Source organism: Mesoplodon mirus, assembly GCF_964341445.2.
Source record: "Mesoplodon mirus genome assembly, chromosome: 2".
NCBI lineage: Eukaryota > Metazoa > Chordata > Mammalia > Artiodactyla > Ziphiidae > Mesoplodon > Mesoplodon mirus.
The window spans coordinates 142,649,299-142,672,355 of record NC_138977.1 but is presented as its reverse complement, the minus strand read 5'-3'; the positions used below and the strand labels follow the sequence as shown (position 1 = coordinate 142,672,355).

Here is a 23,057-nt window from a genome sequence, read left to right as displayed (position 1 = left end):
AAAAATGAACTTGGAAATACTGTCCTTTACAGTGAATTGAATGGATTCTACTAATTGATTTTTTTTCCCTGGACAGTATTTTTAAAATTGAGATAATTGACATATAACATTATTTTCACATATACAACATAATTATTTGATATATGTATATACTGTGAAATGATTGAGTTATTCTTAAAGGCATTAATATTTGAATGATTCAAGTCCTATTTTTAAATAGCAGTATATGCTGTTTATAAAAAATAGTGTATAAAAATCATAAATTACAGAATAGATCATTAAGGCATGGTTACATAGAAAATAAATATAAACAGAGGTATATTTATCTACATAAACTCTTACCACAGCTTTAAAAGTTGAAGATTTTCTGATAAAATCTGACTTACTTACTAAATGATGTTATTTTTTTAAAGTGAAGAAAATCTAGATTCTGCAAATGTTTGAAATTTTGATTATAGGATTTCACTATGTATCTTATAGTAATATCAATAAATGTACCTTGCACATTACACTTTACAAAGGCTTATCACATTCCTTCAAAGGATATGCGAGCAAATCTCAAAACTGGGAATCAAAATTAGGTCATAGAAGTTTTGTTTTTTGTTTTTGACCTACTTAAATGCAGTGGTCTCCTGATACAATCCTCAGTGAGTGACATTGTATTTATACAAAGTATTTGCCTTAAAATACAGAATTCTTAAGTTTGATTGATTGCTATTTAATTATATAACTATTTACACATCTTTCTTCAGCTCATTAGGGGCCCATTTTAAAATGATGTATCCACAAAAAGTATTCTGGAAGCACAAAGTACATTCTGTACTGACACTTGCATGTTCTTCCATCATTAATTGCTCTCTTGCCCTTCTAATTTAATCACATTGCTTCTTTTGTCTCCACAGCATGATTAACCCATGCTTTAAAGAATTACAGTATGTACTAATTAACGTGATGATATATGCTTATATAAAGTAAAATTTCACTCTAATTTTTAGTGAGTCAGTGGTATGACTTTCCGTGGTTTGAACTTCTCCTTCCTTCCTTGGTGTACCATTTCATATGTTTGTAAAGCTGAGCTTTCAGTTCAGAGTGAGGAAATTCAATTTTGAGAGAAATTTTAGATGCTTAAATGTATATTTTTTCTTTTTCTTTTTTTTAAGGGAAAAGAGGTTTATAATGTGAACCTGATTCATATTTTTTCTCTTTACATTCAGTTTCCAGAGGAGACAGAACTGGACCTTTTGTCAGTAACCATTGAAGGTCCATCCCATTACTCCTCAAATAGTGAAGGATCATATTCCGTGTTCAGTTCTCCCAAAACTCCAGGAGGCCTTTCACCAGGCATTTCTTTCCAACCTGAGGAGGGCCGACGGGATGACAGTTTGTCTTCTACCAGTGAAGATTCCGAGAAGGATGAAAAGGATGAAGACCATGAGAGGGAAAGGTTCTATATTTACAGGAAGCCTTCGTGAGTAGCTTTAAGATCCCTAGGCAGTATTTTAGAATCTAGAACTGAGCTTAAAGCATTATATAACTGTTAATTTTTACAGAAAAAAAAATCTTAACATGCCTACCCAGAGTGAGACTAGGAGATGTATCCATGGTTTACTAATATAACTTAGCTCCATATGGCATTATTTTTTTCTTTCCCTGTCTTTATGTCTTTTAATAAAATCTAGAAAGTAGCATTTTAAATTTTACAATTTGCAAAAATGAAATCTCCTCCAAGATGTAGAATGTAGGTCATACACTGATATTCAGACTCCTTAATATCAGTGCTTGTGCCTGTGTCCTGAGCGCTTAGAACACTGCCTGGCACGTGATAGTTACTCAGTACATAGTTGTTGAATAAAATGTGACTCCATTAAACTTAAGAAAAACTTCAATTAGTAGGAGCCAGTTGGGTAATTTGTGTGAATTTATAAAATAGTGAAATTTATTTATAGACTACTGCTCACATAACATGTTGGAAAATAGTTGGTTGAAAACTCTTCCCAGTTTACTACAATGTAATCACCAGTTGTTCTTCCTCTAGACATACATCTCGTAAAAAAGCAACAGGCTTTGCTGCTGTTCATCAGCTATTTACAGAACGCTGGCCAACAGCCCCAGCCAACAGAAGTCTTAGTGGCACAGCTACAGAGAGAAATATTGACTTTGAACTTGATATACGAGTTGAAATTGATAGTGGAAAATGTGTGCTCCACCCAACCACCCTTCTACAAGAACATGATGATATAAGCTTGAGAAGGTAACATATTGGTCAGAAAGGTGTACAAGTAACTTCATTTGTTAGAACTACTATTTACATATCATTAATCATAACAAACATTTCCCACCACATCCCAAAATGCAGATTTAAAGAGTATATTTTATTATAATTAGCGTGTTTGTTTATTTGTATAACATACTGTTTTCTTTAAACAAGTATATAATATTTTCTGGTGATTAGAAATGGACATCTGATTTAGATTCTAGCAAATTTGTTAATTAAAATAGTTATATCCTTGGAATTCTTTAAATAAGCATGAATTTCTCAGTCTCTGTCATCATATTGTGCACATTTCTGTTTCAAAGAACAGTACAATACTTAAAGATATCTTGTTATTGAAAGTTTGATGACATAAAGAAATAAGAAAGATTGGGAAACAACTGCACCAAGAGACCTCAGTAAACTGGAATGTTGTTCAGGCTATAACTGCAGCTTTACCATTTGTTTCCATCATTGAAGAAATAGTGGTATAAACAGGTGTAGGGTTAGATTATTTTGTTCTTTGAATTTCTGTTTTGCTTTTCCTTCCTAATCTAAAAAAGAATTATAAGAAAACAGTAATATTAATAATTGAGTGAATGAGTAAGGAGTGGGTGGAAATGTAAATAAAACAAGTAGGCAGAATGCTGACAACTGCTGAAGCTGGGAGATGGACCCATGGGAGTTCATTCTGCCATTCCATTTACTTTCTGTATGTTCAAATTTTTCTATAATAAAAGATTTTTAAATGTCTCTTTGTCTAATGAAGCTTTTTAGAAAATGAGAAGATAAAAAGGCACTCTAAACAGTTAAATTCTTACAAATGTAATAGTGGTGATAAAAAGAACAACTGTTAATTTATTTTTAGTTGAACCGCAGTAAACCAAAATAAATTGCTGGTACTCAGCTATATTTACCTATGTAAAGGGCAGTTTCATTTGGTTCAACCTTATGTGTTCATGTGAAACAGTTGTGATCTCAGGAAAGAATAACTGCCTTGTGTAGTTGTGGAACATACAACATAAACCTCATCCATGCAAGGATTAACCAGTTTCGCTAGAGATGCTGATGAGCTTCACTTTTTCAACCTTATTAATGAAGGATTACATTTCACTTACTATATAAATAAAAGTTTGCTTTTAAACAAAATAAAATGAAATAAATATCTTTCAAAAAGATATAACATTTTTCTATTTATAGGAGTTATGATAGAAGTTCCAGGAGTTTAGATCAAGATTCTCCTTCGAAAAAGAAGAAGTTTCAAACTAATTATGCTTCCACCACCCATTTAATGACTGGCAAGAAAGTGCCATCATCTCTACAAACAAAGCCTAGTGACTTAGAAACAACAGTATTTTACATTCCTGGAGTTGATGTAAAGGTAAAAACCTAAATGTCTAGGATTAGGGATTAGATTTTTAGTAGCCATGTTTATTTTCTATCATATATATTCTTCCTTCACCAATTATATTAAAATGAGGCTTTCTGAAGTTTTTCTCTAATACAGCCATATTCTGAACATGAGACCTTCTAAACTGCAGGTTGCCCCTTTTTCCACGAAATTTTGACAGAAAAGTTAATTTTCTTTTTTAAACACTGATACTCACAATGTATTTGCTAAACCTTGCCTATTGCAACTCTTTTAGATTCTAGAATTATTAAGCTAGGATGTTAAGCTAGAAAGAACTTAAAATATTATCTGGGATGACCCTTTTTAACTTTAAAAATGAGAAAAAGCTAATAAGGAACTTTCCGGGATCACAAAGCTAACTCGTAAAATCTTCTGGCTCCAGAACCAGTGTTCTTTCTGCCACATTTTTGTACATTTCTTGGTTTCCCTCATCTGCATAATTTTAATTTTGAAAGTTTATTTGTTTCAATACAGTTGCATTATAATTCCAAGACTCTAAAGACCGAATCACCTAATGCCTCCAGAGGATCTTCCTTGCCAAGAACACTGTCTAAAGAGTCCAAGCTGTATGGTGTGAAAGACAGTGCGACATCTCCTCCTCCTCCTTTACCTTGCACTGCCCAGAGCAAGACTCACAGCTTACTTCCTCCCCAGCCCCCGCCTATTCCCTCAGGTATTTATGGAAAATATATTTTATTTTAATTTTTTTCATAAATTAAGTTTTAGTCATCACCTACTTGCTCTTTTGAGACTTTCTTTCAAATTCATGTTTAAGAAGAAAGGACTTAGACTTATCAGTAACAACTGTACAAAGTTCATATGTGGAAGTGTTGGCCAACTACTTTTGCCTAGTTCTCAAATTGATATTACCTTAGAATATCAGTTGTTAAAATAAACTTAATAGTTTCCTTAATTTTTTAGATCTATATATATTTAGAAGAGTCTTAATGTAGTTCAAATCTGGGAGTTCATCATCTAGATGGAAACATCAAAGTTATATCTGGGAGCTTATGATCTAGATAGAAACATCAAAGTTATACATTTAAGACAGAGTACACTGGACTTACCACATTTATTATCTATTATTGCATAACAAATTAACCCAAATTTAGTGGCTTATAATCTCAAACACACCTTCTGCGGATCAGAAATTCAGGAGCAGTTTGGCAGGGTGAATCTAACTTCACAGTGTTTTATGAAGCTGCAGTCAGGATGTTGGCTAGGGCTGCAGTCATCCAAATGCCTGACTGGGTCTGGAAATCTGCTTCCATTGTATCCCATTCACATGGCTGGCAAGCTGGTGCTTTAGTTTCTCCCCACATGGGTCTCTCCACTGGGCTGCCTGAGTGTTCTCAGGACATGGCAGCTGACATTCCCTCAAAAGGAGTGATCCAAAAGAGAACATGGCTGAAGCTGCAATATCTTTTATGGCTTAGTCTCAGAAGTCATGTAACATCACTTCCACAATATCTAATTGATCATAGAGGTGAGCCTTATTCAGTGTGGGAGGGAACTACACAAGGGTGTGAATACCAGGAGGAAAGGACTATTGGAAGTTATCTTGGAATCTGGCTACTATACCATGTGGATAATACCTTATATATATATAATAGAATTTCCAAAAAAGGGAATATTGGACTGGACAAGAACTATTTGAAAAAGCTTTATTAGAGAGATGGAACTTGATAAATCTTTTAAAGTAGCCAGTAATCGTAATAATGCCTAACATTTTTAGAGCACTTTTATATTTTATATTTTTAAATTTATGTTTGGCTGCGTTGGGTCTTTTTTATTTTTTTATTTTGGCTGGTTTTGGTATCAGGGTGATGGTGGCCTCATAGAATGAGTTTGGGAGTGTGCCTTCCTCTGCAATTTTTTGGAAGAGTTTGTGAAGGATGGGTGTTAGCTCTTCTCTAAATGTTTGAGAGAATTCACCTGTGAAGCCATCTGGTCCTGGACTTTTGTTTGTTGGAAGATTTTTAATCACAGTTTCAATTTCATTACTTGTGATCGGTCTGTTCATATTTTCTATTTCTTCCTGATTCAGTCTTGGCAGGTTGTGCATTTCTAAGAATTTGTCCATTTCTTCCAGGTTGTCCATTTTATTGGCATAGAGTTGCTTGTAGTAGTCTCTTAGGATACTTTGTATTTCTGCGGTGTCTGTTGTAACTTCTTTTTCATTTCTAATTTTATTGATTTGAGTCCTCTCCCTCTTTTTCTTGATGAGTGTTGCTAATGGTTTATCAATTTTGTTTATCTTCTCAAAGAACCAGCTTTTAGTTTTATTGATCTTTGCTGTTGTTTTCTTTGTTTCTACTTTATTTATTACTGCCCTGATCTTTATTATCTCTTTCCTTCTGCTAACTTTGGGTTTTGTTTGTTCTTATTTCTCTAGTTCCTTTAGGTGTAAGGTTAGATTGTTTGAGATTTTTCTTGTTTTTTGAGGTAGGATTGTATAGCTATAAACTTCCCTCTTAGAACTGCTTTTGCTGCATCCCATAGGTTTTGGATCACCGTGTTGTCATTGTCATTTGTCTCTAGATATTTTTTGATTTCCTCTTTGATTTCCTCAGTGATCTCTTGGTTGTTTAGTAACGTATTGTTTAGCCTCCATGTGTTTGTGTTTTTTACATTTTTTTCCCTGTAATTCATTTCTACTCTCATAGCGTTGTGGTCAGAAAAGATGCTTGATATGTTTTTAATTTTCTTAAATTTACTGAGGCTTTCTTTGTGACCCAAGATGTGATCTGTCTTGGAGAATGTTCCGTGCGCATTTGAGAAGAAAGTGTAATCTGCTGTTTTTGGATGGAATGTCCTATAAATATAAATTAAATCTATCTGGTCTATCGTGTCATTTAAAGCTTGGGTTTCCTTATTAATTTTCTGTTTGGATGATCTATCCATTGGTGTAAGTGAGGTGTTAAAGGCCCCCACTATTATTGTGTTACTGTCGATTTCCTCTTTTATAGCTGTTATCAGTTGCCTTATGTATTGTGGTGTTCCTATGTTGGGTGCATATATATTTATAATTGTTATATCTTCTTCTTGGATTGATCCCCTGATCATTATGTAGTGCCCTTCCTTGTCTCTTGTAACATTCTTTATTTTAAAGTCTATTTTATCTGGTATGAGTATTGCTACTCCAGCTTTCTTTTGATTTCCATTTGCATGGAATATCTTTTTCCATCCCCTCACTTTCAGTCTGTATGTGTCCCTAGGTCTGAAGTGGGTCTCTTGTAGACAGCATATATATGGGTCTTGTTTTTGTATCCATTCAGCAAGCCTGTGTCTTTTGGTTGGAGCATTTAATCCATTCACGTTTAGGGTAATTATTGATATGTATGTTCCTATTACCATTTTCTAATTGTTTCAGGTTTGTTTTTGTAGGTCCTTTCTTCTCTTTTGTTTCCCACTTAGAGTAGTTCCTTTAGCATTTGTTGTAGAGCTGGTTTGGTGGTGCTAAATTCTCTTAGCTTTTGCTTGTCTGTAAAGCTTTTGATTTCTCCATCGAATCTGAGTGAGATCCTTGCTGGGTAGAGTAATCTTGGTTGTAGGTTCTTCCCTTTCATCACTTTAAGTATATCATGACACTTCCTTCTGGCTTGTAGAGTTTCTGCTGAGAAATCAGCTGTTAACCTTATGGGAGTTCCCTTGTATGTTATTTGTCGTTTTTCCCTTGCTGCTTTTAATAATTTTTCTTTGTCTTTAATTTTTGCCGATTTGATTACTGTGTGTCTTGACGTGTTTCTCCTTGGGTTTATCCTGTATGGGACTCTCTGCGCTTCCTGGACTTGGGTGGCTATTTCCTTTCTCATGTTAGGGAAGTTTTCGACTATAATCTCTTCACATATTTTCTCGGGTCCTTTCTCTCTCCTCCTTCTGGGACCCCTATAATGTGAATGTTGTTGCATTTAATGTTGTCCCAGAGGTCTCTTAGGCTGTCTTCATTTCTTTTCATTTGTTTTTCTTTATTCTGTTCCGCAGCAGTGAATGCCACCCTTCTGTCTTCCAGGTCACTTATCCGTTCTTCTGCCTCAGTTATTCTGCTACTGATTCCTTCTAGTGTAGTTTTCATTTCAGTTGTTGTATTGTTCATCTCTGTTTGTTTGTTCTTTAATTCTTCTAGGTCTTTGTTAAACATCTCTTGCATCTTCTCGATCTTTGCCTCCATTCTTTTTCCCCGGTCCTGGAGCATCTTCACTATCATTATTCTGAATTCTTTTTCTGAAAGGTTGCCTCTCTCCACTTCATTTAGTTGTTTTTCTGGGGTTTTATCTTGTTCCTTCATCTGGTACATAGCCCTCTGCCTTTTCATCTTGTCTTTCTGTGATGTGGTTTTTGTTCCACAGGCTGCAGGATTGTAGTTCTTGCTTCTGCGCTCTCTGTGTTGGGTCTTAGTTGCGGCACATGGGATCTTTCATCATGGGGCATGGGCTTGTCTCTAGTTGTGGCGCGTGGGCTCCAGAGTGCATGTGCTCTGTAGTTGCGGCGTGCGGGCTCAGTAGTTGCAGTGTGTGGGCTTAGTTGCCCCATTACATGTGGGATCTTAGTTCCCTGACCAGGGATCAAAGCCATATCCCCTGCATTGGAAGGTGGATTCTTTAGCAGTGGACCACTGGGGAAGTCCTTAGATCACTTTTAAATTGACAAGACACATGTATGTCCATTAAGTGCAAGGCAGATATTATCAATATTGTCCCCATTTTATATATGAAGAAATTTAAAGCTCACAGAAGTTGCATTTCTTTCCTACGTTTACAAGCTAATACATGCTGGAGTTGGGAATCTAAGCCAAAGTTAGCCAAATCTTAGTTAGCTATTATAATCATTCTAGTAATGTGGAAACATTTAGTCAGGCAGAAGGAAAGAGAGATGCAGCCAATGTAAGGAGACATTATAAATGCATACAAGGTAAGAACAGCAAGAACACAGGAAAACCTAAAAACAATGATGTTTTTCCTCAACTTGCCACAGAATGTCATTAGTCAAAATTCTCTACATCTTACTCCTCAAGTGGACAAAATAATACTAAATGAGAGATTAAATGCTAAAATAATACTGACAGAGTTAGCAAAGTATAAACTTGAAAAACTGAACCAAAATTTGTTACCTAGAGCAAATAGGAATAACTGTTGTACTTTTATATACATCATTGATTATCTTTGTATTCTAACAATAATTTATGATTTCTTTCAACCTATTTTTATTGCATTCTTGTATGGTCTTAAATATAAGGTGCTTCATGTGATTAAACTGTCATATAATTCTAATTTCTCACAAAATTATTGTATGTTTTATGGAAACTATTAAATTCACTTCACACCCTTAAATGTTCTAGCTAAAGGAAAAGCAAGTGGAGGAGTAAAAACAGCCAAGTTATATGCCTGGGTAGCACTTCAGTCATTACCAGAAGAAATGGTTATTAGTCCCTGCCTATTAGACTTTCTGGAAAAGGCTCTGGAAACTATCCCAATTACACCAATTGAAAGGAACTATACAAGTGAGTGTCCTCTTTATATACTTATTTGCCCATCACATGTACTTTGGGGTCCTATTACTTAGAAGGATTTCTTAATGCTATTATATATTCAATGATAAATGTAAAGGAATTATAGAACTGAAGAAGAACTTGAGAGACCATCTAGTCCTGGTGGGGTTTTACGATTCTTCCACGGCCACAGCTAGTGACAAAATTAACATTTTTAGGTCCTATGTTAGTGTGTCTCTTGGAGTGGAAACTCCTTGAGGGCAAAGGCATAATTACTTTTTTCTTTGTTTGTTGTTTGGTATAGCAGCAGGGAATCAGAGTTTGAAGGAATGAGTAAGAGGTTTGAATAGGGAAAGATGTATAGAATGATGGGCTACAGAGCCAGTGTTTCTGTGCATTCATACCCCTGATCTCAGTACTAGCATAAGAGAAAAAGATCTTTTAATAAATAGTTTGCCCTTGCCCTAATAGTGCACTTAAAACTAAATATTTTAACAGCTATCAGCTCACAAGATGAAGATATGGGACATTTTGAAATACCAGATCCTATGGAAGAATCAACAACATCACTAGTATCATCTTCAACATCTGCTTACTCTTCCTTCCCTGTAGATGTTGTGGTTTATGTACGAGTTCAGGTGATATACTTCATTTATTCCTTTCTGTTTTAAAGAAAAAAATTTTTTCTTAAGTTTATTTGAACATTTACAATATTACTACCCTTTAGCGTTTTCTTAAGCTTCATGGACCTTTAGTATGTCTATGATGGCTTAGAGGTTGTGTGAACCTTTGGGAAGTGTATGTATAATTTTATGTGTGTGTTTACTTGTCTGCTGAGGAGGTTCGTATCTTTTGAGTTTTCAAAATTGAGATCTCATACTCTTGTGGCAAATGTAAAAATATGTAAGTTAAAACTGTTTTTTAGCACTCTATGCCATTTTTTATGATGGCACCTATATTTCTTGTCATATGGTCATTTGGGAGCAGGTATAAAGTGAAATTGAGATACAAAGTCACAACAGTACCTTTGTTAGATTTTTCTAAGAGTTATATAATATATATTTAATATTTTATTCTAAAATTCAGTCCAATCTGTAGTCCTTTAGGAGTATAGGCATACCTGAGAGGTATTGTGGGTTCAGTTCCAAACCACCACTGCAATAAAGCAAAATTGCAGTGAAGCAAGTTACATGAATTTTTTGATTCCTCAGTGCATATAAAAGTTATGTTTACACTATATGGTAGTTTATTAAGTGTGCAATAGTATTATATCTAAAAAAACAATGTACCTGCCTTAATTAAAAAATAATGCTGTTGGAAGAATGGTACCATTAGACTTGCTCAAGGTAGGGTGGCCATGAACCTCCTTCAATCTGTAAAAAACTCAACATCTTCAAAGCACAATAAAACGAGGTATGTTATATTAGCATCCGATTGAGTCCATTTATTAAGGAGGACTTGGCTTGTATCCAAACTTCAAGGTTTAGTTTACTCTCAATTAAAATTTTATGAACAATCTCAAGAATAAAAGTAACGCTAGTGCCCCAGGCCGGGAAGATCCCACATGCCACAGAGCGGCTGGGCCCGTGAGCCATGGCCGCTGAGCCTGCGCATCTGGAGCCTGTGCTCTGCAACGGGAGAGGCCACAACAGTGAGAGGCCCACGTACCGCAAAAAAAAAAAGAAAAAAAAACGCTAATGATCATCTGTTCAGATTAATTTCTACAATAGCAGTTTGGCCAAAAGAACTTCAGTCTGATCTTCTGGAGTTTTGCACAAGCTTTTTTGAAGATCTGATGAAAACATGTAATGAGTAAGGGTTTGAGAGTTTGTAAAACTTCAGTTATTAATGCAATAGCCTTTTTAAATTTTAGTATAAAAGGAAATTATTTAAAATACTTGATTATGAACAATATGAACATAAACATCTTTAATGTTCTGAATTATCTCTATGTCTACATATTTACTGCTTAGAGATAGTTCCTCAAATATTTAGAGTTTTTAAAATGATACCATTTTGTTAATATACTTTGGTTAATGTATCGTGTCTGTTTGAAAAAGGTAGGACCCTAAAGACAAAATTCTTTTAAGTGTCAAATAATAAATTTGGTATATGTAGACTGAAACGGAAACTGAATGTAATTTTTGGAGTCCAGTGGGAAATTTTTTAATCATCTAGCTCCTAGAAACTTATTTTTTGGCTTTCTGCACTTTTTAGCCCTCACAGATCAAGTTTAGCTGTTTACCAGTGTCAAGAGTAGAATGCATGCTAAAACTGCCATCCCTGGACTTGGTGTTTTCTTCAAACCGAGGAGAGCTGGAGACTTTAGGGGCTACGTATCCTGCAGAGACTTTATCCCCTGGAGGTAATGCTCCTCAGAGTGGAACAAAGACCTCTGCAAGCAAAACTGGAATACCAGGTGTGGAAACATTCTTTTATTCAATTGGCATAAAGCCAAGTATTATTTTAACAGTAATATATATTGCCAAATAAATAAATTTGGAAAAGGAGAATATTTGAGAATTAGAGTACTTGTAGAAAAAAATCTATAGGAGATCAAAGTTTTGAGTGTATTTTATTACAAAGGAATGGCAGTGGGATAGCATTTTGTTGTTGGTTTCACATACGCATTACATGCACTATGAGGTATGAATGATAATGTGTTCAAGTACTTCTGAGTGTTTGATTTTATGCTATATTTTTACATTACAAGTAATCAGTGTTGCAAATGGTAAATGAGATGTAGTATTATCTTGCAAGGATTTCTTATCACACTGAATTAAAAGTATATCACATTGTGTGTGTGTGTGTGTGTGTGTGTGTGTATAAAAACTTTTTAATGGTAAATTTTGTTACCTCCTCAAATGTTTGTTTCATGAAAGGTTTAGTTTTTAAAGCAGAACTGATGATTTCCTGATGAGATAGTCACACTTCACTGTATTAAAACTGTGTCATTTCTGCCCTAAAAATCATTTAGAGATCACAAATGCAAAAAATAAAGATTTTCTTGGCCATTTTTTAAAAGAGAGACTAGAATGAATGAAAATTGATGAGAGAACTAATGTTCAGTGGTCTTAAGCAGTGGGGGGGCGATTCTGCCCCCAGGGGATATTCCGCAATGTGGAGAAAGGGCTAAAGCAAAACATTTGCTTTGCTGTGTAAATCTCTGAAAATTTTCACAACAAAAAGTTGATATTTTAGAAATAAGATTTTTGCTAATGCCATTGCCCACTGTCTTACACTTAGCTCCTAAATATTGCTGCTGGAATTGTATTGTAGTCAACAACATGTTGGAGCAATAGTGCTGGTTTTTGAAAACATATTTTTTTTGATTATAAAATTAACTCATTGTTCATTACAGAACATAAAGAAAACAGAAAAGTATCAAAAATGAAAATAATAATATCCCTTTATCAGTTCCTACCTACTCTAGCATTTTTGTGAAGATATGATCTTTTTCCCAGGAAAAACTGAAATATGGTCTCTTCTGCTATGTAACTTTCAGAAATTTTAAATATAGGTTTTCCCAAATTATTAAGTATTTACCTCTAAAATAACTTTAATGACTGTATGATATAACATCATTTTGATCATATATTTGAAACTCCCTGGGCTCTTTGGTTTTTATTTTGTGAATAATATTGAGATGAGTATCTCTGTATATAAATATTTTAAAACATCCATAGGATTAATTCTTAAAAGTGGAATTCCTAAGTCAGAGAGTGTAAACATTTTAAGGTGTTTGATATATTTTACTCTCTAGTAAGACTATAAAGATTTCTGCATCTTCACCACAACGTGTCTGAACGCCAAGTTCACTGTACTCTTCTCAACACTTTGCTTTAAATTTATTTTCAATCATTGTTAATATGATTGTTACTTTATTGGCTGTTTGACAGAGGGGGATAAATATGCCCATGCCCATTTCTCTGTTGGGATATTCACTTTTTTCTTAATGACAAAATATCACAAATTATTAACACAAATTATTATAGCAGTATATATGTACTATGCTAGAAATATATAATGAGAGGAAAATAAAATGAGCAGCTATTTTTATGTCCACATTTATTTTAGAAAATTAAAGAATGAAACAGCACCCCTTATTCTATCATCATAAAACATGAAAGAAGGAATGATGATGAGAATAAATGTATAAGAAATGTAGGTTATGACAATATCCATTCTTTTAAAGGATCTTTACTGAACTTTACTGAGTCCTGGGTCAGTACTAGGGGTTGGATATACTGTAGTGAACTTAGCTAACAGACATAGTGCCTGCTAATATGGAACTTAAATTGAATTTGGAGAAACAGATAATAAGCAAACAAACATGTTTTAAGTGGAAACATGAAGTAGGTTAAGTATGAGTTAGCCAAGCAGAGAGTTGGGGGAATAAACACTCCAGGTACAGAATACAAGAATTAAGTAGGAAAGAATTTGACAACTTTGAAAAATAAAAAGAATAAAACTAGTATAAGTGGAGCATGGTGAACAAAGGGTATACTGTCATAAGCAAGATTTATATAGATAGGAAAGAGCCATATCATTCAGGGAAGCCACCGAGAGGTTAAGCAGGGAAGTGGATGTGATTATCATTCACACTTCTAGAACACTAGTCCAGCTGCAGTGTGGCAGTTGCTTTGAGGAGAACAGGAGTAGAAGGAAGCAGGGAGAGAAGTTGGCCATTTCAGCAGCCCAGAATTGATCATTGTTTAGGCTAGAATAGCAATAGTAAGATGGAGGAAAATGGACATACTTGATATATGTTGTTAGACATAGAAATGGTATGGTGATAAATTGCATGATAGGAAGTTAGAAGTGGGAAGGATGACAGATAACTCCCAGGTTTCTGGCTGAGCTATTTGCATGGAAGTGTTACTTACGGAGATGGGAAATACTGGAAGAAAAGCAGATTAGGGGAAAAGATCAGTTCAGTTTTGGACATGGTAAGCTTTGTCTTACCATGTCGGTGATCACATGTCTGTGATCCATTCTAGCTGGATGTCAAGTAACCAGCGGCAATATATGAATCCAAAAGAAGTCTGGTCTGGAGATACGTATTTTAGAATCACTGGCAAATCATATAAAGCTCCATTCAGACAGTCTCATATTTTTTTATGTTTAAAGCACATTTGGATTTAGTCTGTCCACCCATGGTAGATGTTGCCAGTGAGGGCACGTAGCTGCCTAAGAGAAGGAGTTCTTTAACTTTCTCTATTTGTGTACCTTACTCTGTTTCCACTGTTTCTGGGAAATGTGGACTCCAGCTATATGGTTTGGGTTTTTTACAGTTCATTCTTCTCTTCCATTGCTTAAAACCCAGCTGTTTTGTACCTCTTCCACGGCCTGCTTCCTGTAGAACAAAGGAGAAAAGAAACAGGAAACCATGGAGTTGGCCAGTAATATGTATAAATAATTATTTCAAAGATGAACAGAATATTCAGCCTTAGTTTACGAAGTAAATTAACTGGAAAATACATCTAAGTTCTCATTTTAATTTCAAGGATTTAACTCTATTGATCGGTTAATATTTGACTATTTTCACTTTATTTTCAAGTCATGTTTGTTTCTTGAGACTATATTAGTGACAGTTTTTAAAATTTTCTGTGGCTTATAAATATTTTGGTGTTCTTGTGTTCCCTGTAGGTTTGTCAGGATTAGGCAGCCCTCTTGGCAGAAGTCGACATAGTAGTAGTCAGTCAGATCTGACCAGTTCCAGCAGCAGTTCATCTGGGTTGAGCTTCACTGCGTGCATGTCTGACTTTTCCCTTTATGTATTTCATCCATATGGAGCAGGGAAACAAAAAACTGCTGTTTCTGGCCTTACACCTGGATCAGGAGGATTAGGTATTCTTGGCATGTCTGCATCTTTCTCAAATTTATCGCATCTTTTCAAGCTTTGATCTTTTTAGAAATGTTATCTTTAATAATGGATATAAAATGAGATCAGAAACTTTTATTTTTCTTCTTGATAATATCTATCCTGTCTCTACATAATAAATAGAAATATGAAATAAGTAATGTAGGTAAATCAATTATATAAGAATTTTAAAACTCCAAATATTTTATAAGTGATGTACACTGTGTAGTCGCTTCAGATATCGTTATGTTACTTAAATTTTAAATGTTTCATCAAATCACTATTTGTATAACAAATTATATTTTATAAATAGTAAATTTTTAAAGGGTGTGCATCACATTTGTTAATTTAAAATGAGACTATTATTACTATTTAGTGAACTTAAATTCCCCTGGCATTTAAAGTGCAGATTTACCATTAAAAATGCATAGGATGTTGATATTAGTGAATGTCTCTTGACTTATTTAGACAAATAATAAAGACACACACTCCATGTCCATCCTAATTTTTGCTGGAGAGATGCTGTAAAAATCATCTATTATGTTTATGGGCTTGAACCTCTAAAATTATTGTTAGGAATGCCTAATGCTCATTAGGTCATTCTGTTTAAATTTTTACTCACTTAAGTGATGTTATTTGATAGCATATTCTAGCCTATTGGATAATTTCATGTAATTTCATAATTTCATGTAAGATAGTTGTGTGTGTGTGTGTGTATACATATATATATGTGTGTGTGTTCATACGCATGTGTTTTTTGGGTTTTTTTTCTTTTTTTTTTTAAAGGGAATGTGGATGAAGAAGCCACTTCAGTCACTGGTCGAAAAGACTCACTCAGTATAAATCTCGAGTTCGTAAAAGTGAGTTTGTCTCGGATAAGGCGTTCAGGAGGTGCCTCATTTTTTGAAAGTCAGTCTGTAAGCAAGTCTGCAAGCAAAATGGACACTACACTAATAAATATATCTGGTATTCAATTTTATAGTTTTTTAATTAAAATATTGTTTTTCCAGAATTAAATAAGGGCCTCCTTTTCGTGTTTAATTATTAAATACATTTAGTAATATTAAGCATTCAGTGATAAATTGATTTAAAGGAGAAGAATAACTGTCCAGCCAAGTATTATCTCAGTCCAGGTAATCAATGTTAGAAATATGATTGCTAGATAAATACATGGAAATATCACCCAAGGGCCAAAATATGCCTAATTGAATCACTGAAAACGGCTTCTTCGCTTCTCTACCATGAATTGGTAAAATTTCTGACTTTTTGTTTGATTTTTTAATTAGAAATTCTTAAAACACTAAGGAGAGATGAGTGTTGGAAATTTTTTACTTGGTGTCATTAGATCTTGAGTTGTGTGCATATGTGTTGCCAGCTTTATAACTAGTTACATAACTATGGACAGATTACTTGCTCATTTTCTTTACGTTGTGATTTGAGTATTTAAAATTAAATGCATGTAGAACATTTTGAAGAATTCAGAGTACTATGCAAGTGAAAAATCTTTAAATTATTAACTGAAAAGATATAGTAAGTATACTTAACTCACTCAACACAATATATGTTTGGTCATTCATCAAACATATATTGAGCCTTTATTTTACAGTGAACTTGTGCCAGGCACTCTGCTAGATGCTTGAAGGTGCAGGCATGAATAAGGGAAGGTCTTATGAGTAGACAAATTACAGTGCAGTGTGATAAATCCTATAATGGAGGTTTACTTAAAGAGGAGGAAACATATTCTGCTTTATATGAGTGATCAGAGAAAGCTTCACAAAGGAGATGATGTTGGACCAGATCTTCAAAATTATGTAGGAATATCCTTGGCTATAGCAACATGGTATTTAATGGTACAAAAGTGTCAAAAAGTACGCTTTTGGATCATACTTTGATTCACTGAAGCTGAAGCATAGGTATAACTGAACATTTAGTTAGTTGTACACAGTAGGTGAGGCCAGAGGGAGAGAGGAGTTGGCTAGAGGTAAAGCTGGTAAAATAGCCCAGGACATGATTGGGGTAGGGGGGACTCATATGCCAGGCTAAAGAATAGGGTTCTGATCCTTTGGGCGGGGAGAAGCCATTAGCATTTTTAAGAAATGGTATGACAACATTGTCCCGAAAGATGACAATACTGTATTGTACGTTTAAAAATCTGTAGATTTTTAAAGATTTCATGTTAAGTGTTCTTACCACAAAAAACAACCAAAATTATATACGGATTATAAAATAATCTGTTTACATTAAAAAAAAAAGGAATGATGCTCAGATTGATGTTTTAGGAAGGGAGTTGATGGTTGAATGAAAAGGGGTGGTAGAGTGGAAAGATGCTTGAGGAAGCTGTTGAAACAGACTAAGCAATAGGGGATGAGGGCCTGAGTTGTTATAGGAAAAAAAGAGTAGAGGGAATAGTTTCAAGAGAAATATGAGAGTCCACAAGCTTAAGGACAAGTTGTATGAGGAGCAGTAGAGGAGACAAGGATGCCTCAAACTTTTAGCTTAGGTGACTGAAGGGACAGTGAGGTCATTAACTTAGATAGAAAATAAAGAAGGAAATGCCTATATGACCTTGAGGTGAAAGGGTCTGGTAGGCAATTGGCTAATGAGCTGTGTGGATATGGGCTCAGACTGAAACAGACACTTCAGGTTTGGGAGATGTTGGCATGTAAATGCAACAGAAGCTATGGTGGAGGAACAGAAGGCACATGAAGCAAAAGCAGCAGTGTGCTCAGAGCAGAACCCCTAGAGACAGCCATGAGAGTGCTTTCAGATTGACAAGTCGCTACTTTCTGTCTAAAAGGAAAATAGTAGTTTTTGCCATAGTTAATTGGTTTGCAGCTACTTTTGAGGAAGTTTGTATTCTCGCTCATCCTGATGATTCATTTCCCATATTTGAGAAGAGCTCTATGTTAAAGCTGGAAGCTGTTTGTAAGACCGATCTTTAGATCCTCTCTGAGAATTTCACGATATCATCACTTGATAATAGAATTCCAATTTGCCCTCACCTTAAAAATGGAACTAACAGTGCAGAATGTGCTATTTTTATCATTTGTGGAACACATTATCACTTACTAATCATACTATGTAACTTATTTTGGTATTTCATGAATTGTAACAGAATTATAATTCAGTTGTGTGGTATCATGTCCTGTTATTACCTACCATGTGAAAATATTAAAGGTTTTGGAAATGTGTTCTAACAAACTTTATTTATGTATCAGCTGTTTGTGATATAGGGTCTGCTTCCTTTAAATATGATATGCGCCGCCTCAGTGAAATTCTGGCATTTCCAAGAGCTTGGTATAGGAGGAGTATTGCAAGACGCCTGTTCCTTGGAGACCAAACTATAAATTTGCCAAGTAAGCTTGTTTATGTAATTATAAATTATACTTAGGCTGCTTTTCATTTTGATTACAATAGTAACAAGATCCATGATTGATAACACAAACTTTGTCTTACTTGGTAAGTTTTACCCTGCAATTCTTTCGCTCATTCAGCAAATGTCAGTGGAGCCCCTTTAATGTTCAAATAACCACTGGGAGGGCACTAGCACTGGAGGTCACAAAATACTTGCACTCTCAGGGGTTAAGTTCAGCTGATTTTTATTCTGTAATGATTATCCTGTGATCTTTGTAAAATCTGGAAACGCAGAAATACATTTAACCAAGTTAATCATGGTTAAACATGGAAAATAGAATATATTGGGGACATGCTATCATATTGCATTTTTTCTCTTGGACTTAGATATTGTTGTAGTATTACACTGCGTAAGTGAAAGACAGAGTTAGCATGATACAGTAGAAAATATCAGAAATCTGGGTCTGGGTCTATTCCCTCATCTGTAATATGGGACAGAGTGCCTGTCCTACCCATCTCATGGAGTTTCTGTGAGAATTTTAAAAAATAACATGCTGGAATGTACTTTGCAAACTGTACATCATACAGTTGTCAGAGAACTGGAAGGGATATAAAATGTGATTAGAAATGGTGGAGTGGTGAAATTCCTTATTTTATAACATGGTGATATTACCCTGTTAATTTTGTTTTTGCTATCTACTTTTCTGTTAGCATCTGGCCCAGGGACACCTGATTCCATTGAAGGTGTAAGCCAACACCTTTCCCCCGAATCTTCAAGAAAAGCTTACTGCAGGACCTGGGAGCAGCCTAGTCAGTCATCCTCTTTCAACCACATGCCTCAGTCACCTAATGTGTTCAATGAGCATATGACAAACAGCACCATGTCACCAGGGACAGCAGCACAGAGCCTAAAATCCCCAGCTTCCATAAGGTCAAGGAGTGTGTCTGATTCTTCAGTTCCCCAAAGAGGTAACACTGCTCTCCTTGTTATCAGTAGTCCTCCAGTGACCCCAAGATAAAAATCTTAATTAGTTATGCCCAGACTTCTGCCCCAAATGCAGGAAGTTATTCTCTTGCAGGTTTTTATGGAGATGCGGGGTTGAGGGAGGAACCCCAAACCAAACAACAGACAAAGCACTTCACAGTATTTGCTAGCAGAAGAGACAGCTGGACGGCTAGTCGCTTTGAAAAGGGATAGGGAGAGAGGAATGAGCATAGTGTTAGCATGCACCACAGGAAGTAAAACAAACCTACAGTGTTGTAAACTCCATATTGAAAAAGTTAATCTTTGCATTCTTTCAGTCATTCTTTTACTCAGCCACTATTTTTTTTAACTCTTATGTGCTCAAGGCTCTACTTGTGTCTAAGTATATAAAATGAATGATGTAGTTCATGTCACAAGGTAAGATTAGAGTATAATGAGTCAATGCAGGACTCAGGATATATAATGAGTCAATGCAGGACTCAGGATATATACTGAGTCCATAAGAACACAGAAGACAGGCACCCCAGCCAGCCTCTGCATTTCAGAATGGCACTTGCCTTCCAAGTTTTCTTCTTGGCAGCAGCAACTTATGATTTTCTCCTTTGGTAAGAAAATCCTAGGGTGATAAATGATCTGTGCTGCTATATCCCATGCACACCAGAATCTCCTCATATAAGATGGAGCTCATACAGAACTATGAGCTTTCAAGAAGTAAGGCTGGCAACCCTTACTGACCGTTCAGTAAATGGTAACTATTAATATTTTGGAGGCAATATGACAGCTAGTAAATGTTAGGTTTTAACACAAGAATATCATAATTTTATTTTCTGGATTATAGTGATGAGTAGTTTTTGCTTTGTAATTGGCTGAGCATCTATGTGAATGTACATTTGATTTTCTATTTTTAGATTCACTTTCAAAAACATCAACTCCTTTTAACAAATCAAACAGAGCAGCAAGCCAACAAGGGACCCCATGGGAAACACTTGTCGTGTTTGCTATCAACCTGAAGCAATTAAACGTTCAAATGAATATGAGTAATGTAATGGGAAATACAACGTAAGCTATTCAGATACAAAGAAAATATATTTAATCATTAGTTGTAATTTTTCTAATTGTAGTAAAGCAATTCAAAACCTTTTTTTAATGCTGCAATGTTTGAGACAGTGAAGACAGTAGATAAAAGATTATATGCCTTGCTTTATCCTGAAAATGGTTTAATCCTAAAGAGATTGTAACATAAAAACAGCATGAAATATGTCTTCTAAAAAGATAGAAAATGATAAGGAAAATAGCATAATTATCTAGTTAAGAAGAAAGCTTCATCATTAATGTTAATATTCAAATGTTTACCATAGTTTTTATAAGAAATGTATTGTTTCATTGTCCAACTTTTTTGAAATCATCTAACTCCTGTTTTAATTCATTGACTTGGGAAGCCATATGTCTAATTAATAACACTTTTTCTTTTTTATAGCTGGACAACTAGTGGTTTGAAGAGCCAGGGCCGTCTGTCAGTAGGAAGTAATCGAGATCGAGAGATAAGCATGTCTGTTGGTCTAGGAAGATCACAGTTAGATTCTAAAGGAGGAGTAGTTGGAGGGACTATAGATGTCAATGCTTTGGAGATGGTTGGTATGTTGAAATTTTACAACTGAACAATATGTTGAAGAAAACTATTTGAAAATTGATTTTGATGAGTTTTTCCCATGAGGCATTTCTGTGCAAAGTAATTATTGTTTCTATTTTAGCTCATATTTCTGAACATCCAAATCAGCAACCCAGTCACAAAATTCAGATTACTATGGGTTCTACTGAAGCTCGTGTTGATTACATGGGCTCAAGTATTCTCATGGGTATCTTCAGTAATGCTGATCTCAAGCTTCAGGATGAATGGAAAGTAAATCTGTATAACACACTGGATTCAAGCATTACTGATAAAAGGTATTTAGTAAAATATTACTTTTTCAGTACTTTACATGACTACTCAACATATTTTCTATCATCCAGTGAGAAAACACAAACCATTTTTCCTGCACAGTGATATCATACAATTAATATGAATGAAAAAACTGGTGGGGAAGAGACTTTTCCTTGTGCTTTTAGACTGTCTTCTGTAATATATATGATAAAAGATTCTGTTTTATGCTCTAGTGAAATTTTTGTCCATGGAGATCTGAAGTGGGATATTTTCCAAGTAATGATATCAAGATCAACTACACCAGACCTGATAAAAATAGGAATGAAGCTGCAGGAATTTTTCACTCAACAGTTTGACACCAGCAAACGAGCTCTGTCTACCTGGGGACCAGTTCCTTATCTTCCACCTAAGACAATGACTAATAACCTAGAGAAAAGTTCACAAGAACAATGTAAGAGAAGACTAAGGCTTTATATATGCTTTATCTTTCACTAAATATGTGTTCATTTAAAATAATATCTATATACCATACTTAAAAAGTGGTCCATATGCTTTTTATCCTGCTCACTCAGCAAAGTACCCAATTTCCTACCCACCAGTGGAATTAGAGGCCATCATTTGGGAAGTCATTCATTCATTATCTCCTCCCCCTGCCACAGCTCATCTACAATCATGCCATTATTACAGATTACATCACTACACTACAAATTAATTCTTACTTTATTACATAATTACAAGTTACAACTAATGATTAGATATATTTTCTTTTATTCTGAATAGCTTACATTGCATTTCCATTACATTACTCATGTTCATTTGACTGTTTAATACATACAACTATACTCCATGCTCTTGAATACTAAATATGACAACACCATGTTCTGGTTTAGAGCATGGGCTATAGAATCAGAATGTCTGAGTTTGGATTTATTACCTGTGTCATATTAGGCAGATTTTCATTCAGTAATTCAAATTTTTATTATGTATCAACCATGTTCTTAAGCACTGTTTTAGGCCTAGGAGATCTACTAGTAGAAAAAATTCCTACCCTCATGGAGCTTACATTTTAATGGGAGAGACAGATGATAACAAATTTGCTAAGTATGTAAGATAATTTCAGGTAGAGAGAAATGCTGAGAAAAAGAACAAAGCAGGGGCAGGATCATAGAGTCTGTGATACATACTGTGAGGACAGCTGTTTGAGAAAGGGTAGTCAGGGAAACCTTTTCTGAAGTGAGAGCTAGGCTAAGATCTGGGGAAGAGAGTTCTGGGCAAAGTAGGCTACCGAAAGGTGCAAAGCTCCTACAGTCGGGAGGAAACGTACTTGTTTGAGGATCATTAAGGTGGCCCACTGTGGTGGAACAGAGTGAGCAAGCAAGAAAATACTGGACATGAATTTAGGCCAAAAATAAGATTTTTAATATGATCGGTAGCTATTGGAGAGCTTTGAACAGATCTGATATTATTTGATTCACTTTTTAAAAAATTAATCCTTTTTAAAGCATCACTCTGGCTGCTGTGTGGGGAACAGACCAAGGTGGTTAAGAATGAAAGTAAGGGGCTTCCCTGGTGGCGCAGGGGTTGGGAGTCCGCCTGCCGATGCAGGGGACACGGGTTCGTGCCCCGGTCCTGGAAGATCCCACATGCCGCGGAGCGGCTGGGCCCGTGAGCCATGGCCGCTGAGCCTGCGCGTCCGGAGCCTATGCTCTGCAACGTGAGAGGCCACAACAGTGAGAGGCCCGCGTACCGGAAAAAAAAAAAAAAAAAAAAAAAAAAGAATGAAA

The 23,057-nt window shown here is 35.2% G+C and overlaps 1 protein-coding gene across 2 annotated transcripts in view; it reads left to right on the top strand.

Moving 5' to 3' along the window:
• The window catches only part of BLTP1 (bridge-like lipid transfer protein family member 1), a 216,383-nt gene that overhangs the window by 182,359 nt on the left and 10,967 nt on the right, over nt 1-23,057 (top strand). For both annotated transcript variants that reach the window (XM_082606819.1, XM_082606818.1), the window contains 15 exons: nt 1,215-1,468; nt 2,036-2,251; nt 3,452-3,632; nt 4,137-4,335; nt 9,001-9,162; nt 9,649-9,788; nt 11,368-11,569; nt 14,800-15,000; nt 15,800-15,979; nt 18,232-18,369; nt 19,079-19,336; nt 20,261-20,411; nt 20,830-20,987; nt 21,104-21,296; nt 21,507-21,724. In XM_082606819.1, the coding sequence (XP_082462945.1) occupies nt 1,215-1,468; nt 2,036-2,251; nt 3,452-3,632; nt 4,137-4,335; nt 9,001-9,162; nt 9,649-9,788; nt 11,368-11,569; nt 14,800-15,000; nt 15,800-15,979; nt 18,232-18,369; nt 19,079-19,336; nt 20,261-20,411; nt 20,830-20,987; nt 21,104-21,296; nt 21,507-21,724 (2,851 nt within the window). The remainder of the gene's footprint in view (nt 1-1,214; nt 1,469-2,035; nt 2,252-3,451; nt 3,633-4,136; nt 4,336-9,000; nt 9,163-9,648; nt 9,789-11,367; nt 11,570-14,799; nt 15,001-15,799; nt 15,980-18,231; nt 18,370-19,078; nt 19,337-20,260; nt 20,412-20,829; nt 20,988-21,103; nt 21,297-21,506; nt 21,725-23,057) is intronic.